This window comes from Tachysurus vachellii, chromosome 12 (assembly GCF_030014155.1).
Source record: "Tachysurus vachellii isolate PV-2020 chromosome 12, HZAU_Pvac_v1, whole genome shotgun sequence".
Lineage (NCBI taxonomy): Eukaryota > Metazoa > Chordata > Actinopteri > Siluriformes > Bagridae > Tachysurus > Tachysurus vachellii.
Window position 1 is genome coordinate 11,060,408 of NC_083471.1, and position 15,216 is coordinate 11,075,623.

Consider the following 15,216-nt stretch of genomic DNA (forward strand, 5'->3'; position numbering starts at 1 on the left):
CGATTTATTTGGTAGGTAGCAATATAATAAGCGGTAACTTGAGCAACAGCGCGAAGCTGCGAACTCGTGCTGAATAGGCGTAACAGCTGATGAAAAAGCAGAGACAATTGTAGACGAAAATGAAGAGAGATTTTAGGTTGTTGACGAACATATTTCGTCTCGTCTCGTCTGACGAAATTAACACTACGTCAGTCAACCTCTCCTGTGGAATGCTGAGATTTTCATTGATTTCTCGCGCTTCTCCTTTGCTTGTTATGTTGTTGTGTTGTAGTCTATGGCTGTGGTGTCGTAGCGCGTGATCTTCCTTTACTGAAGGCATCGCGTGTTCGCAGTATTTTGTACGGTGACCCGGGGCTGCGTTGCGTTCCGCCACTCTTTTATACTACGTCATTTAATCTAAATAATCGTGGTTGACAAATGAAACTTTAGAGGAAAATGACAATATGGAGAAGTTACATACAGCACAATTTTTAAGACCCAAACATCAAAATTCAAGACTTTTTAAAGACTTTTTAAGGTATTATTTCCAAATTAATAAATTCAATGCTTTTAAGACTTTTTAAGACCCTGCGGGAACCCTGTTATAGCAATTCATTTTATATTTATAAACACTGAAACATATTTACTGATTAATTAGAAAACAAAGGTTTTTTTTATTTAAATAAATTATATGCAACATGTATAACTGATACGAAATAGAGATAAACAAGCATTACTTTTCCCAGTTGAAAATGATTCACACATTTTTCCACCGTAACTCCAGTACAAGCAATTTAGCACTCATTTTTTTATTCTTCTTTTTTTTTAAGAAACCACAAAAATATATAGCAGGATTGTGACATAACGTTCAGACGTTTCACAATGCACAATTTTCTGTGTTTTAATAAAAGCCTCAATAATTTTCTGCTAAAATCATACAAAACATTAAGACAATCGAAAGAACTGTGTACACGATCAAACAAACTCGGGAGTTTAACATAATTTAGATTTATAGAAACCTGGTCCAACTTACTTGCATCTGAGAGACAGCAGCATGTCAAAGCCACATGTCATGATTTAAGCCCTGCATTTAAAATGTGTAAGTGTGTGTGTGTGCGTCATGTGTACATGGCCCCATGCAGATCTTCCAGACGGTGTTCTCTCTGTCTTCTCCGGTCCTACACACACACATTATCATTTTATTATTGTTAATTATTCATTCAGGTAAATCATAAGTAAGTCTGTTCATTATGAGCTTAATGAGTGCATGTGTACACACACCCCTACTTATACGACTGTGATCATTATGCCACAGCAACACACAGAGGGCAACAAACACCTCACAGTCACTCCAGTATTAAAGAGTTAGAATCACATAGCCTTGTGTGTGTGCGCGTTTGTGAGGAAATAAGCATTATCACCATGACAAGTTCCTTATTAAACTAATTACACTCTGTAACACTAAGCATCACTGAGTGCTATGTAATAAGTGTTTCTCACAATAAGCTGCTGTTACCCTCCCATGTGCACAAGGACAGGAGTGTTAATAAGCTGAATCAGGAGTGTGAGAGCAGAAACACACTGACACACAGGACAGGGTGTGGAACAAGGAGACACAAGGTGATTACGGTGACGTCTGAAATGATTATTTCATAAAACATGACTGTGTGTGTGAGAGATGAATTAGTGAACTGGATTATGTATCATGTTTGCTCACTTTGTCTTTTTTAAACTCCTCGTAGTCTGGGTTGTCTGTGGGCAGCTCGAGTCGACACAGAGGACACGAATTGGTCTGAAACAAACAGGTCTAATGTCAGTCTTATCAAGTCTCAAGAATACACACAGTAATGGTTGTGTTTGTGTCTTTCTGTCTGTCTGTGTGTCTAAGAATCCTTCTATCCCTATCTGTCTCTCTCTAGCTTTCTGTCTATCCCCCCCTCTGTGTGTGTGTCTGTCTGTCTGTCTGTCTGTCTGTCTGCCTCTCTCTCACTGTCTGCCTCCCTCCCTACCCCCTAACTCTCTGTGTATTTCTAATCTGTCTTTGTGGCTCCTACTGTCTGGTTGTATGTGTGTGTGTGTGTGTTTCTCACCTTTCCCAGCCAGGGTAGGATACAGCTGGAGTGGAACAGATGTTTGCAGGGCATCTCTCGTACCGTCTCCTGCTCCTCAAACTCCAGTAGACACACTGGACACTTCAACCCTTTATCTAATCAAACAGAGATCATCTGTGAGACACACACACACGATCGATTCAAGATGGCACCACGGATGGCAGCCTCGGCACGACTCTCTCTAGTACTTACATTCTTTTTGTTTACTGTCTGTGTGTTTGGTTACCCTATCCTGATAACTTACACTAGAGAAGAACTGCTTAACATCAGGCAGTTTACACCAGACACTTTTTCACCAGTTTTTACAAACCCAAAAATTCTTTTGGAGCTCTTGGTTGGAGAAGCAGCTGCTCTCTATGGTACATGGAACCTCCGCTTATTGTCGAACAAAACTGACTGATTCTTCTTAATAGAACAAACAAAGACTTTGCATCCTCCGCTGGGGGAAAATCCGGATTCTCTTTTTATAATCCTTGGAGACTTTAACAGAGCAAAACTAACGCTTGAACTTCCAAAATACAGGCAGAATATTAATTTTAATACAATAATTCTGGAAATTCTCCATTCCAAACTCCTAAAGCTCACTATATCCCCTGCCATCTGTCAGTGGATCACCAGCTTCTTAACAGGCAGGAAACAACAGGTGAGACTGGGAGGTGTTACCTCCAGTATTCGTACAGTAAGCACTGGCTCTCCTCAGGGATGTATCCTTTCCCCATGCTATTCTCCCTCTATACCAGAGGTATTCAACTAAAATTTAAAGAGGTCCAATAAGAGAAAATTTCTTGAAGCAAAGGTCCGGAAGATCATAATGTCTAACTAGTTAGTGTGATATATATTTAGCCTAGTGTATATTTTTTTTATATATATATATATATATATATATATATATATATATAAAAAGTATAGCCTAGCTATATATAAGTAGCCTAGTAGCTGTATTAACATCTGCAAGCAATCAATACCTGACTGTCAAATCAAATAAAATCAGTACAAAAACCAGTTCAGTTTTAACGTTTAAATTCAGTTCAAAAACAATTCAAAAACCTTTTGACAATATTTATTCTCACGTAACATAGAACTGAACATATGTATGATTGTAGACATGTATAACCTCATTAAATACATAAAAGTAGGGCTACATTTCAAAATAAGAGAATTGTGTATGTTTAAAAGTGCTTAACTTTCCCTTTTATATCTCAGTGAGAGAACTGAGCTCTATCTTGGCAGGATGTTAAACCTGTGCTTGAATGGAGTCAGGGCCGTTCTCATACACATGTGGAGGTGCTCATTAGTGAGCCTGGAACCATATTTAGTTTTGATTATGTTCATTGTAGAGAAAGCTGCCTCGCAGTTGTATGTAGAGCCAAACATGGTCAGGATGTATAGGGCTACTTTCCTCAGACCTGGGAAAGCTGTCTCAGGGACGCTGTCTTCAGATTTGAGTGGATATGTTTGTTCAAAACCTTTATGTTTTGTCTCATAATGGCGTTTCACATTGCCACTTTTAATAAGTGCCCCAGTTTCTGAACATATGAGACACTGGTTTAGTGTGAAGTGGGAAGTGTGAACAGAAATGAGTCTGTCCATTCTGGATTATATGTTTTCGCTGTCCACTTTTCTTTTTTTGGAGAGTGGCATTTGTTCTATATTCTCCCTTTCTCCGTCACACTCGTCTGTTTCTCTCCCTTTGTTTTCTACATGTATCGCTATCTTTCTTTCATGTGTAACTTTACTCTAATTCTCTCTCATCTGTCTTGCACTGTTGAGTCGCTGTTTTTACTTCAGCAATGCACAGACCTGATTGGCTGAGTCGTATCGCGTGGGATGGCTTAACTCGCATGCAATTGGTCTTTGCGTTTCAACTACCTTTACCGTAAAGATTGCAAAAGCTGTGTCAGGTAAAATAGAAGCGCTTCGTCAAGTTTTAAATCATAACCTTTTGTTTTGGCCGTAGGTCCGGGTCCGTACTAGACAGCTTCTGGGTCCGGACCCGGACCACGGTCCGCCTGTTAGTGACCTATGCTCTATGCTAATGACCGCACATCAAGTGACCAAACTGTTAAAACTTCTGAAATTTGCAGATGATACTCTGCTCATCGGACTCATCCAAGATAGCAATGAGTCTGCATATCAGGCAGGAGGTGAGGCAGCTGCTGCTATGGTGCAGTCAGAACAGTCTAGAGCTAAACAAATCTGTGGAGATGATAGTGGACTTTAAGAAAGACCCCTCAACACTACTCCCCCCTCACAATATCCAACAGCCCGGTGTCATCTGTGGAGGCCTTCACGTTTCTGGGCTCTACCATTTCCCAAGACCTGAAATGGGAGTGCAACATAAACTCTATCATCAAAAAGGCCCAGCAGAAGATGTACTTTCTACATCAATTAAGGAAGTATGGTCTGCCACAGGAGCTGTTGATGCTGTTCTACACTGCAGTCATTAAATCTGTCCTGTGCACATCCATCACCATTTGGTTTGGAGCATCAACAGAATAGGAACAGACTGCAACACACAGTAAAAACAGCCAAAAAAAATTGGTGCCCCCCTGCCCACTCCCCAGGACCTGTATGACACAAGAACCAGAAAACGGGCAGGAAAAATCACTACTGCCCCTTCACACCCTGGACACAACCTCTTTCAGCTTTTCCCTTCTGGCAGGCACTACAGAGCTTTGCTTACCAAAACTGCCAGACAGAGGAACAGTTTCTTTTCCCAGGCAATCACCCTGATTGACAACTCACCATAATTCTATTCTGAATATTATGAACTGTCAGTCATCACATCATCCGTATATGTTACACACACTATTGTATATTGTACAAAAACATAATATTGCACAATACTGTTATTTGCACTACCATGCACTCTCACACTTTATGTACATTACTGATCTGTCATATATTCTGTATTCCTATTTAATACTCGTACTGTCTATATTGTCTCACATTGTCTGTATTGTCTTGTATAGTCCAAGCTAAATGTACAGTATTGTTCAAAATAATAGCAGTACAATGTGACTAACCAGAATAATCCAGGTTTTTAGTATATTTTTTATTGCTACGTGGCAAACAAGTTACCAGTAGGTGCAGTAGATTCTCCGAAAACAAACAAGACCCAGCATTCATGATATGTACGCTCTTAAGGCTGTGCAATTGGGCAATTAGTTGAAAGGGGTGTGTGTACCGTTGACTGTACAAACTCAAAACTATTTAGTACAAACGTTTTTGTTTCTAGAATTTAGCAAGCCTGTGAATCACTAAACTAATATTTAGTTGTATGACCACAGTTTTTTAAAACTGCTTCACATCTGTGTGGCATGGAGCTTGCACCACCATGCTTCACTGTCTTCACTGTGTACTGTGGCTTGAATTCAGAGTTTGGGGGTTGTCTCACAAACTGTCTGTGGCCCTTGGACCCAAAAAGAACAATTTTACTCTCATGTTCCTCCATTTCTCTTTAGGCCAGTTGATGTGTTCTTTGGCAAATTGTAACCTCTTCTGCACATGCCTTTTTTTTTTTTAACAGAGGGACTTTGCGGGGGATTCTTGAAAATAGATTAGCTTCACAAAGACGTCTTCTAACTGTCACAGTGCTTACAGATAACTCCAGACTGTCTTTGATCATCCTGGAGCTGATCATTGGCTGAGCCTTTGCCATTCTGGTTATTCTTCGATCCATTTTGATGGTTGTCTTCCGTTATCTTCCACGTCTCTCTGGTTTTGTTCTCCATTAAGGCATAATTTTTTGCACCTCTTTATAGGTTTTCCCCTCTCCAATCAACTTTTTAATCAAAGTACGCTGTTCTCAACAATGTCTTGAACGACCCATTTTCCTCAGGCTTTCAAATGCATGTTCAACAAGTGCTGGCTTTATCCTTAAATAGGGGCCACATGATTCACACCTGTTTTTTCACAAAATTGATGACCTCAGTGATTGAATGCCACACTACTATTTTTTTTTAACACACCCCTTTCAACTAATTGCCCAATTGCACAGCCTTAAGAGCATGCATATCATGAATGCTGGGTTTTGTTTGTTTTCTGAGAATCTACTGCACCTACTGGTAACTTGTTTGCCATATAGCCATGTAATAAAAAATATACTAAAAACCTGGATTATTCTGGTTAGTCACATTGTACTGCTATTATTTTGAACAATACTGTATAGTATAGTGTTATTTATGTCTGTACTTTTGAAACAGCTTGAACCAAATTCCCTGTGTGTCAACACACTTGGCCAATAAAACTGATTCTGATATCTGAGACTCTTTCCTCAGGCTCTGTCTAAATCGATCAAACAAAGTGAAAATTTAAAGCCAAAGTCATCTCCACTGGACTCTTCAATGCAGAAGGAAAAGGTGGTTTGTTTAAGTCCTGCACAGCCCAGTAATTCACCAGAACCTGTCGTAATAATGATCTGCTTCTGATGATGTTCGATGGTACCTGCTTGCTGTGGGGATATGACGATCAGAGGAAGATTCTGCACTACATTTTTGGCTGCAGGAGGAGGAAGACGCTGATCCCACTCCGAAACATTGAGAGACCCAAAATCCACATCCAAACCTTGAATCAGAGTCCTGGAAAAAAAAAAGCACATAAATAGAGAAACATCTCTGAAAGAAAACACATTGTTGAATCTGTCTCTCCAATAGCATAATACTCTATATGGCCAAATGTATGTTCCCCACGTACCCATCACACCCATATGAGTTTGTTAGACATTGTCTTCCAATACTGTGCACATCAATACTCAGCAGACTCTGCTGCTAGAACCACCTCCATTCATCTGCTAGAGTCTAGAGCGTGGCTGAGGGGATTTTTAATCATTCAGCTAATAGAGCATCAGTTAGATCAGACACTGATTTTGGGATATCGAGATTCGATGCAGTGTAGTGTCCTTCTACTCCAACTGTAACACATCGCGTGTTCATGGAGCTCACCATGCACAGGAGCACAGGGCCAGTATCATGCTGGTACCATTTTAGACAGTGAATTAAAGCTTTGTCATAATGTGTATTAAGTGTGAGGTGTTGTTATGTGTGGTCTTAGAGTAATGTAACAGCATTAAACAGAAGATTTGTGTGTGGCTAAAAATGTGTGTAAGAGTTTGTCAGAGTGTTTATATGTGCAAGTGTAGATGATGACCTGGCCAGCTCCAGCAGTGCGTTCTCTCTGTACTGCTCCTGTGGGTCTGTGGGCTCACAGTCATGTTCATCAAAATATGAGCTCATGATGCACTCACACTCTTACTGCTCAGTCCTGAGGACACACACACACACACACACACATACATACATACATACATACATACATACACATACATACATACATACATACACACACACACACACACACACACACACACACACACACACACACACACACACACACATACATACATACATACATACACACACACACACACACACACACACACACACACACACACACACACACACACACACTTACAGCTCAGTACTGAGGAGATTTATAAAAGTACAGAGCACACTTTATTTTATGAGCGATATGTAGCTACATTTCTGATAAAACACCAAACTCCTCGCACTAGAACCATATTAGCAAACACGCTAGTTAGTTTACTAAATTAGCGACTCTGCTAACAAACTGTCATAACGCAAACTTAAAAGAGACAGTAAAAACAAGTGACTATACATCAAATGAATGATTGTTTATCATTTTTCATTAAGTCTGTATTACCGGAGGGTAGTCGGCTCTGTGTTCACGGTTAAACCCGGAGCTAACTCTGCATTATCATCATCACTCGGTCCTCTCCCAAAGCCTCCTAACTCACTATACAAGTGCACTATAAACTGTAACAAACACCGCATTTCACGCACTGTGTAGTGCACTTTTAGATTAAATCAGGAGCTGATTGCGAGGCAGCCAATGCTACACGGATTCGTCACTTCCGGTGTAGAGTTTCGGTTTGTAACGGACGAGCGGCGGGTGATTCATTTTTATTTGTTGTTCATTTGTTAATGTGTGAAATTCATGGTCGTCGGAACCATTATATGTGTGTGGGACAGGACCCACCCACTTTTACCGTCTCTATTCAGCGCATATGTCTTTTTTTTTTTACTTTTCAGAGCGCCGCCAGTCGAATCCATTCTGCTTGAGGAATGCCCTAATAAATTAAACTCCATTCCGCGTTTTACTTACAACATTGACCACGCTCCTGCTTCCTGAAATCCTTCCTGTCTGACTAATTAATTCTAATTTAATTTAACATTAAGAATGGAATGTATTGTGCTATGTAGTGTAATAATAAGTAGAATCCCTGTACAGTATTCACACGAATCGTCCAAACCCTCAACTCCAAAAGTATTGGCACCCCAGTATTCAATCCAGAATAATAATGGTATTCTGGTGACGCCCCACGTGACGTCACGCCACTAAATCACTCAGCACAATGACGGGGAATGCCTCACGGGTATTTTGATCACGTCATCTAACATACCGTGCAGCCCCACCCCCAAAGTATGCGTGGACATGTTACGACATATCAAGATGCTCAGCCCAATGAGGGGAACTGCGTCACGTGTATTCTGCCTGCATCGCGTGATATCACATGCAGCCCCGCCCCCAAAATAAGCAAAATCATAACTTTCCACAACATTGACATGTGACATATCAGAACACTTAGGACAATGAGCGGAACTGCATCACAGGTATTCGGATGACGCAACATGCTACTGATTCATTCAACATTAAGAATCGTATGTATTGTGCTATGTAGTATAATATTAAGTAAAATCCCAAAATGACTGCAGTACCAGCATTTACATGAATTGTCCAAACCCTCAATAGCCACTCGATCCAAAAGTATTGGCACCCCAACGCACATCCTGGTGACGTGACTCGACACCACGTGATGTCAAGTGCAGCCACGCCCCCAAAATAAATGGAATCACAGAACTACCACAACATAGACACGTGATGTGTCAAAACATTCAGCACGGGTATTCTGCTGACGTCACGCCATGTCACGTGCTGCCCCGCCCCCAAAATGAGCAAAATAAAAAATTAACACAACATGGACATGTGATATACCAAAACATTCAGCACAATAAAGGGAACTGCCTCATGGGTATTTTGTTGACGTCACATGACGTCACATGCAGCCCCGCCCCAAATGTAGTGGAATTACAGAATTACCACAACGTAGATATGAGACATATCAAGACGCTCAGCACCAGGAGGGGAACTGCGTCACGTGTATTCTGCTGATGTCACATGCTCGTATCCAATCGCCTCAAAAATAATTGGCACCCTAGCTTTCACAAGTATTGGCACCCTAGTCCGCTCGCCTCCAAAAATCACCAGCCTTTGTGAATACTTGCTTCGTCGAGCCAACATCAATGTTTGTTGCGACAAACTTTACAAATCTAGTTATTATTATTGCTGTTGTTGTTGTTATTAGAAAAAAAGAAGAAAAAAAATAAATAATAATAATAATAATAATAATGATAATAATAATAATTAAAGCTGCAAGCAGCATTTCCCGGGTTCAAGCGTTTAAGGGCTTTGGATTAACATGACAATATATGTCATGTCATGCTACATATGTCATGCTACAGAGGGTGCCACAACATATGTCATGTGAAGTACTCACCCGTCCAGTTTTCCCTAAAATAAACAAAGTCATATCCATTAGAGATGAGCCGGATACTTGGCTGAAACGAGTATCCGGTACGGATAAAGCACTTCTGCCGAGTACGAGTATTATACGAGTAATATGAGTCAATATCTGTGCTCGGATTGTATGAAAATCATCATTGGCTAGCTGATTGTGTCAGCGTTCTGTGATAGGCTAGTCACAGCGCCCCTCCCCTACAGTGATAGGCTAGTCACAGCACCCCTCCCCTACAGTGATAGGCTAGTCACAGCGCCCCTCCCCTACAGTGATAGGCTAGTCACAGCGCCCCTCCCCTACAGTGATAGGCTAGTCACAGTGCCCCTCCCCTACACACATACAGATGTATTGTGTTGCTGTGTCTCGCTCTGCTCACTCACAGTCACACACAGAACAGCTCTCTGTCTCTCCCTCAGTCTCTCGGGTTTGTGGGTCTTTTCCGTTAACGTTTAGGGTTTCTTCAGCTTTTTACTTCGGGTTGTAACGTTAATAATACGTACTTACTAACCAGTAGAGTTCTGGTAAACGTGGGTTCGTTCAGACGTGGTGCTTGCTTGGTAGAATGTGACTCGCATTGCGTCTCTGCTTGTCGGAGATTTTTTCTTTTTTGAACTGTCTCTAACCAGTAACCAGACACTGTGTGTCTGACACGTTTTTGCTGTATTTCATAAAAACATAAAGGTAGTAAGCTAGTGTTATAAATATTACAAATTAATTATTACCGGTTAAAGCCCCGCCCATTTCAAGACAAGCCTACTTCCGGGTTAGGCCCCACCCACTCCAAGTCAGAATCAGAATCAGAATCTTTGCCTTACAAGTCAGCACAAAATTGGGTTTTTGGACTGTTCGTGGCGCTAGAGGGCTTTTTTTTAAAAATGGCTGTTTTTAGTGATTTTTCCGTTATAGCGCCACGAAGTGGCCAATCGCCAAGGTTTTTGAACCAAGTTTGAGCTCTCTAGGCCTTACGGTTTGGGCTGCACGACCGTTTCTAGGGCGGAATAATAATAATAATAATAATAATAATAATAATAATAACAATAATAATTAAAGCTGCAAGCAGCATTTCCCGGGTTCAAGCGTTTAAGGCCTTTAGGGAGTTTAAGGCCTTAAAGGATTTTCACATACACAAAGTGATTTAATTCTTGAGTTATTGACATTTTTTTTTTAATCAAAATTTCGACTTTTTTTTTTAAAATTATTGTCTTTGAGACTCCAGAGAATATTACTGGATTGGTCTTGATCAGGCGAAAAACCTAGGACTAGTTAGCAAAAGTAGGTTTCGGATAAAATGCGCGATAGCGAAAAAATTTAATGGCGGAAATGAAATTGGAGATATACGTTTTTTAAGTCATGAGCCAAGGATTCCAATGATATAAAGCACTTGAGATTTGGACATAGGGGTTTTAGGGGTTTAGGGGTTATGGGGACAAACACGTTTTGGGGCGCTGAAGCGATTCCGCTGAGATTTTGGCCCTGAGTAACTGTGACCAGTACTACCATCTGACCAAGTTTGAGCTCTCTAGGCCTTACGGTTTGGGCTGCACGATCGTTTCTAGGGCGGAATAATAATAATAACAATAATAATAATAATAATAATAATAATAATAATAATAATCCTAACAAAAGCAATAGGTTTCCAGCACTTCACGCTTGAACCCTAATAATAATAATTAAAGCTGCAAGCAGCATTTCCCGGGTTCAAGCGTTTACGGCCTTTAGGGAGTTTAAGGCCTTAAAGGATTTTCACATACACAAAGTGACCCACAATTTACAGAGGGTGGCACCCGCTCCTAACCTAGTGTCTCTAATACAGAAAAGCTTACCAACGTGTTGCACAATATATGTCATGTGAAGTACTCACCTGTCCGGTTTTCCCTAAAATAAACAAAGTCATATCCATAAAGCGAAGAAACACAAGCATCCAGATGCAGAACGAGTGACCCTCAAGTCACATATACAAAGTGACCCTCAAGTCACATATACAAAGTGACCCTCAAGTCACATACACAAAGTGACCCTCAAGTCACATACACAAAGTGACCCTCAAGTCACATACACATAGTGACCCGCAAGTCACATACACAAAATTTTAGGATGTTGAATGCATGGAATGCATTGGGGTTGTTTACCATGTTGCTATGGCAACATGGTAAACTCTGATTCTAGAGTTTACCATGTTGCTATGACAACATGGTAAACTCTGATTCTAGAACTGTGTTCGGACTGTGATGTCACACAGGATAATGAAGATTGACAGGAGATTGGTAGAGTCCAATGGTAGGGATCTGAAAAGATAGATAGTGGAGCAAAGAGAGAGAGAGAGAGAACAAGAACAAACAATCACCACGGTTTTTGAACTGTGACCTCAGTTTGACCTCTTAAGGCCTTTAGGGAGTTTAAGGCCTTAAAGGATTTTCAAAACTTTAAAGCCTTTCATGACTTTAGGGCCTTTCAAGACTTTAGGGCATTTCAGGCTTTTAAAGACATGTGGAAACAGATTTGATGTTTTCTAGACTTTATGCATCTAGATCAATTATGAAAAAGACCATTTATAGCTAATGCAATCCATTGGAAATATATGGTTTATATATCTTTTCAACAATTATAGTGCACATCACATTATTCACTTATATTATACAGGTCACTTGTATTACACTGCTCATTTACATTACACAGCTAACTTGCATCACACAGCTCACTTTTATTACACAAGTTACTTATATAACCCTGCTCAGTTTCATCACAGTGCACACTTTCATCGTATAGCTCACTGGCATCGCACAGCTCACTGGCATCACACAGCTTACTTGCATCACACAGCTCACTTGCCTCATACAGCACACTTGCATCACACAGCTCACTTGCCTCACACAGCACACTTGCATCACACTGCTCACTTGCGTCACACTGCTCACTTGCATCACACTACTCACTTATGTCACATTACTCAATTAACACACATTACTCACTCCATTATTTGTAACCTATATGCAATTACATCAGTAATGGAAAAGCCCATTTACAGCCAACGCAGTCCATTGAAAATACATGGTGTGCAGCTTTTTGCCAATTACAGCGCCACCTATCGTCCGATCAAGATAAAACTTGGCATGATCGTTAAAGGTCATATGTCACATGTGCTCAATGAGGGTCGTATAAATTAGCCTTTTCGTTTATGAGTTATATGCTTTGAATTATTTTTTGCCACGCCCATTTCATAAATAGTCCTTTAATGGCAAGCCAAAGGTTAAAGTTCCACTTCTTTTCGATAATTATTGACATTAAGACTCCAGAGAATATTACTGCACTGGATTGGTCTCGATCAGGCGAAAAACCTAGGACTAGTTCGCAAAAGTAGGTTTTTCACCTGATCAAGAATAATTAATGAACAATTTGATTGACAGCATTGGTCCAAGAGGCAAAGTTGTTCAATATGTGGACACCTATCAAATGATATAAAGCACTTGAGATTTGGACATATTGTTTAGGAGTTATGGGCACAAATGCGTTGAGGGGCGCTGAAGCGCCCCCTATTGGCCGATTTCGCTGAGTCCTTGGGCCTGAGTAACTGTGACCAGTACTACCATCTGACCAAGTTTGAGCTCTCTAGGCCTTACGGTTTGGGCTGCATGACCGTTTGTAGGGCGGAATAATAATAATAATAATAATAATAATAATTATAAAAATTATGAAAAAATAATTAAAAAAAAAATAAATGATAAAAAAAAAATTTAAAATATAAAAGCATTTCCCGGGTTCAAGCGTTTAAGGCCTTTAGGGAGTTTAAGGCCTTAAAGGATTTTACATACACAAAGTGACCCACAAGTTACAGAGGGTGGCACCCGCTCCTAACCTAGTGTAGAGATGAGCCGGATACTTGGCTGAAACGAGTATCCGGTACGGATAAAGCACTTCTGCCGAGTACGAGTATTATACGAGTATTACGAGTCAATATCTGTGCTCGGATTGAATGAAAATCATCATTGGCTAGCTGATTGTGTCAGCGTTCTGTGATAGGCTAGTCACAGCGCCCCTCCCCTACAGTGATAGGCTAGTCACAGCGCCCCTCCCCTACACACATACAGATGTATTGTGTTGCTGTGTCTCGCTCTGCTCACTCACAGTCACACACAGAATAGCTCTCTGTCTCTCCCTCAGTCACTCGGGTTCGCGGGACTTTTCCGTTAACGTTTAGGGTTTCTTCAGCTTTTTACTTCGGGTTGTAACGTTAATAATACGTACTTGCTAACCAGTAGAGTTCTGGTAAACGTGGGTTTGTTCAGACGTGGTGCTTGCTTGGTAGAATGCGACTCGCATTGTATCTCTGCCTGTCGGAGATTTATTTCTTTTTTAAACCTTCAGCTGTCTCTAACCAGTAACCAGACACTGAGTGTCTGACACGTTTTTGCTGTATTTTATAAAAACATAAAGGTAGTAAGCTAGTGTTATAAATATTACAAATAAATTATTACCGGTTAAAGCCCCGCTCATTTCAAGACAAGCCGGGTTAGGCCCCACCAACTCCGAGAATCAGAATCAGAATCTTTGCCTTACGAGTCAGTAGAAAATTGGGTTTTTGGACTGTTTTTTTAAAAAATGGCTTTTTTAGTGATTTTTCCGTTATAGCACCACCAAGTGGCCAATCGCCATGGTTTTTGAACTGTGACCTCAGTTTGATCTGTTTCACATGTGTCCCAGGTTTGGTGTTGATAGCTCATTTACTTCTTGAGTTATTGACATTTTAGTATAACTGGCTCCTCACAGTCCAAACATTTTGGGGCCCCTTAAGGACCCTGAATCAAAATTTCGACTTTTTTTCAAAAATTATTGACAATGAGACTGCAGAGAATATTACTGCACTGGATTGGTCTCGATCAGGCGAAAAACCTAGGACTAGTTAGCAAAAGTAGGTTTTGGATAAAATGCGCGATAGCGAAAAAATTTAATGGCGGAAATGAAATTGGAGATATACGTTTTTTAAGTCATGAGCCAAGGATTCCAATGATATAAAGCACTTGAGATTTGGACATAGGGGTTTTAGGGGTTTAGGGGTTATGGGGACAAACACGTTTTGGGGCGCTGAAGCGCCCCAAATTGTCCGATTCCGCTGAGATATTGGCCCTGAGTAACTGTGACCAGTACTACCATCTGACCAAGTGTGAGCTCTCTAGGCCTTACGGTTTGGGCTGCACTACCGTTTCTAGGGCGGAACAATAATAATAATAATAACAATAATAATTAAAGCTGCAAGCAGCATTTCCCGGGTTCAAGCGTTTAAGGCCTTTAGGGAGTTTAAGGCCTTAAAGGATTTTCACATACACAAAGTGACAAATAAACAAAGTCATATCGGTGAGTCTACAATCCTCGTGCTTCGCGCTTGAACCCTAATAATAATAATAATAAAAATCCTAACAAAAACAATAGGTTTCCAGTGCTTCGCGCTTGAACCCTAATAATAATGCTACTGTA

The 15,216-nt window shown here is 40.5% G+C and overlaps 1 protein-coding gene across 1 annotated transcript; it reads right to left on the reverse strand.

The window, feature by feature from the left end:
* Positions 1–629: 629 nt before the first annotated feature.
* Positions 630–8,035, reverse strand: rnf181 (ring finger protein 181). Its single transcript, XM_060884177.1, has 6 exons — positions 7,812–8,035; positions 7,239–7,352; positions 6,537–6,670; positions 2,070–2,185; positions 1,697–1,771; positions 630–1,157 (listed from the first exon to the last, which is right to left on the reverse strand). The coding sequence occupies exons 2-6, from the start codon at positions 7,322–7,324 to the stop codon at positions 1,098–1,100; spliced, it is 471 nt and encodes a 156-aa protein (XP_060740160.1). The 5' UTR covers positions 7,325–7,352; positions 7,812–8,035; the 3' UTR covers positions 630–1,097.
* Positions 8,036–15,216: the final 7,181 nt, after the last annotated feature.